Here is a 2,945-nt window from a genome sequence, read left to right on the forward strand (position 1 = left end):
TGAGCATCTGAAAGAATAATATATTTAGGAAAAAGTGCCTACATACGCGAATACATGTGTATATAATAGTTATTGTATTTGTCTTAATGATCATCTTTTTTTTATAACCCTGATCGTAACTAGATAAGTTAATATTTGAAAGAACAAACTAACGTCTTCACCTCCTGGGAGAAACACATATTTAAAAAATTTAAAAATACGCATAATAAGATAAAACCCAATATCCTGAGAGGAATGGGTAGTTTTCTTTTCTACACGTTTGCGTGATAGGTTGTATATGGTTTGTGGCTTGTGAGTAAAAAGAAATATAATATAAGAAAAAAAAAACAAATAAAACAAACGCTTCTAACGAGCATAATTTGTTCCTGCTTTCTCGCGATTGGACCGGTTCAACAGCTTAGCTCTTAAGCTTTGAAACGATAATGCCAGTCACAACGAGCCCTAGTATCACAGCGATTATCAGCAGGATCAACACTTTGCGCCGATATCTGTTCTGATATTCGGCCGCTTTCACCAACTCCTCTGCACCGCTCTCTACATTATCCACTGTACGTCCGATCGAATTTTCAATTGTATCTGTGAAGGAAAGCATAGCGATGCGATTAGAGAAAATTTTCATCTTCCCGACATGAAGAGAAGCATTAATACCAACCGATCACTTCGCTCTGCTGAGTTGTGATATTACTCAGCTCTCTCATGATATGATTTACGTCGAGAACGTTTGCCTCAATTTCCTGGAAGCGTTGCTCACGCTCGAGCAACATATCCTGCTCAAATTGTAAACTCTGTTGAAGCTGCTTTTGCTTCTGTAGTTGCTGCTGCTGCTCGGCAGTGCCCAGAATGCTGGAGTCGCCACCGATCGAAGAGGAAGACATCAAGTCATCCACCTGTGATGCATTTACTAGAAACACCTGCTTCATTTTAGCGGCTATGCTCTGTAAAGAGAATAAGGGAATACATTTATATACGGGTTCGCATTCAATCGCGTCGTGGTTCGCTGAAACACTTAAAGATTACCTGTTGGCTCTTGGAATAGAATTGGACCACTTGCTTGAAGTCAGAAGTAAGCTTTTCGACTTGCAGCTTTTGCTGCTTGTCCCCACCTCGCACGACAACCGTCAACCGCTGCAAATCCTTGGTCGTGGTAGCGATGCGCTGATTCGTGCCTGTTTGGATGTCATTGCTGAGAGAAACAAATAATCGATTGAAAGTTTTATCATCCGCCTGGTTCATATTTCACCGTGGATCTTACATCTTATCGCGCAGGGACTGATTATCCTTTGCTGTACCGAGTGTGCGGTTAGCTTTCTCTAGAAATTGCCAGCTTTGCTTTACGAAGATCGTGTTGGCCGCGATGGACTCGCTGAGTGAAATGAACTCAGTGGGACTGAAACCACCGAAATTCCCATCTGATGTGGTCGCCGTACTATTCATCGCACCGTAATCTCGTTGACCGATCCCACGAGGCAATCCGAGTCCTTCTCTTGACATAGTATGCTTGTGCGAACCGTGAGCTGTTATGGAAATGTGATAAAGGATCTAATGTTAGCAGCTATGATAAAAGTGAATGCTTTGTAAAGTGATCTACCGGTTTGCTGGTAGACTAGAACTAAACCGAACTGATGTTGGTGTCCTTTCCTTGAACGGTCCTCCTTTTTCAGTGTTGTCCCGCGTGAGAGCAAAATCGAAAGTGAACGGATTGTAAACGTGAGATAAGCACAGTACGAATGGTTTTCTTCGTCAATCGACTGTGATTCCGATGACTAATGCAGAGCGCGTTAGTTTAAGGAATGAGAGGCAGACAGTGGACAGATTATGATGCTTATCAAAACACGAGCACTCGTGGTCCGTGCGCATACTTTTAACGAATGGCATTCGCTTGCTGCTATCACTTTACACGCTAACAATGTAAGCATATTTCAGGCAAACTTTGAGCATACATCAAGCACCCTGATCGGAAGCCTTATTATGGCTGTTGTTTCTTTTCTTGTTCTTTGATTTATCATCGTCATTCTCAATTCGCTGGAACAGAAAACTTACCACGCAGTGACCACCGGTAGAGCACAGCTTACCGGAGCACTCTTGCAGAGAGATGAAACTTCTGACTTGCGGCACAACTAAGATTTGTGGACGTATATCTTCTTTTATCTGGATAATGTTGTGCACAATCAAATACGCAAAATAGAACTGCTTCGAGGCCAGTTTCTTTGTTGTTTTTTTCTGCTATTATTGACAGATACAGCTGTTTGACATTGTCTTTGTTTTTTTTTTCAATTTGATATTGACAGTTTCAGCTGTCTGACAACTCGGCTGACAAACGAAAGCCTTGCATTCGTTCTCGCTCCGATACATGAGCGCTCTTTCCAATGCTGCAGGCAAAGCGAGGAGGTATAGTATTGCTCTTTCTGGCACATAAGCAACGGTATTCTTTTTCAGTTTGGCGCGATCGCTGATTGTCTTCATCGCACACTGGGAAAAAGGCGCGTGAGAATACCCGTTTTTATATCATTTACTTACAAAAACTATTAGTAATTTAAGCTTATATAGTATTTCAATAATATTAATTATCATTTTTCGCATGTATGAAACAGATTCGTAATGATTTTACGTAAATCGTTGGCAATTCAAGGTTGTGACTGGCCGCAGTGGAGGCAGCTCCAAACAGGCATGGTTTCCCTTCCAAGCCGGGGTGCGCTTGCCTTCGGGTAGTGCTGGTTAATCGTCATCCTCGAGCCATCGAAAGAGGTTCGTTCGCGTCGCGGTTTCAACGAAACCATCAGTATCCAAGCGAAAAACTGAAAGGAATTTCATCTTTCAAACAATTTATGAAGTTCGAAAAGGGCCATTCTCGATTAAAAGCAGTTTGTGGTAGTTCTTGCACGCGAAAGTGTCGCTCCGCGCGGGTGTTTGATTCCATGCCTATATAATTGTGAAGGTAAATACTA

At 42.1% G+C, this 2,945-nt stretch overlaps 1 protein-coding gene across 1 annotated transcript; it reads right to left on the reverse strand.

Moving 5' to 3' along the window:
• Positions 1 to 297: 297 nt before the first annotated feature.
• Positions 298 to 1,491, reverse strand: LOC128731603 (syntaxin-12). Its single transcript, XM_053824734.1, has 4 exons — positions 1,253 to 1,491; positions 1,018 to 1,183; positions 653 to 935; positions 298 to 576 (listed from the first exon to the last, which is right to left on the reverse strand). The coding sequence occupies exons 1-4, from the start codon at positions 1,489 to 1,491 to the stop codon at positions 398 to 400; spliced, it is 867 nt and encodes a 288-aa protein (XP_053680709.1). The 3' UTR covers positions 298 to 397.
• Positions 1,492 to 2,945: the final 1,454 nt, after the last annotated feature.

This window comes from Anopheles nili, chromosome 2 (assembly GCF_943737925.1).
Source record: "Anopheles nili chromosome 2, idAnoNiliSN_F5_01, whole genome shotgun sequence".
NCBI lineage: Eukaryota > Metazoa > Arthropoda > Insecta > Diptera > Culicidae > Anopheles > Anopheles nili.

Excerpts from the sequence above, each read along its gene's own strand:
- LOC128731603 (XM_053824734.1), bottom strand. The coding sequence starts at position 1,491 with ATGTCAAGAGAAGGACTCGGATTGCCTCGTGGGATCGGTCAACGAGAT. Across the intron at positions 1,184-1,252 it reads CAGTCCCTGCGCGATAAGAT|CAATGACATCCAAACAGGCA; the intron begins GTAAGATCCACG and ends TGTTTCTCTCAG. Across the intron at positions 936-1,017 it reads TCTATTCCAAGAGCCAACAG|AGCATAGCCGCTAAAATGAA; the intron begins GTAATCTTTAAG and ends TTCTCTTTACAG.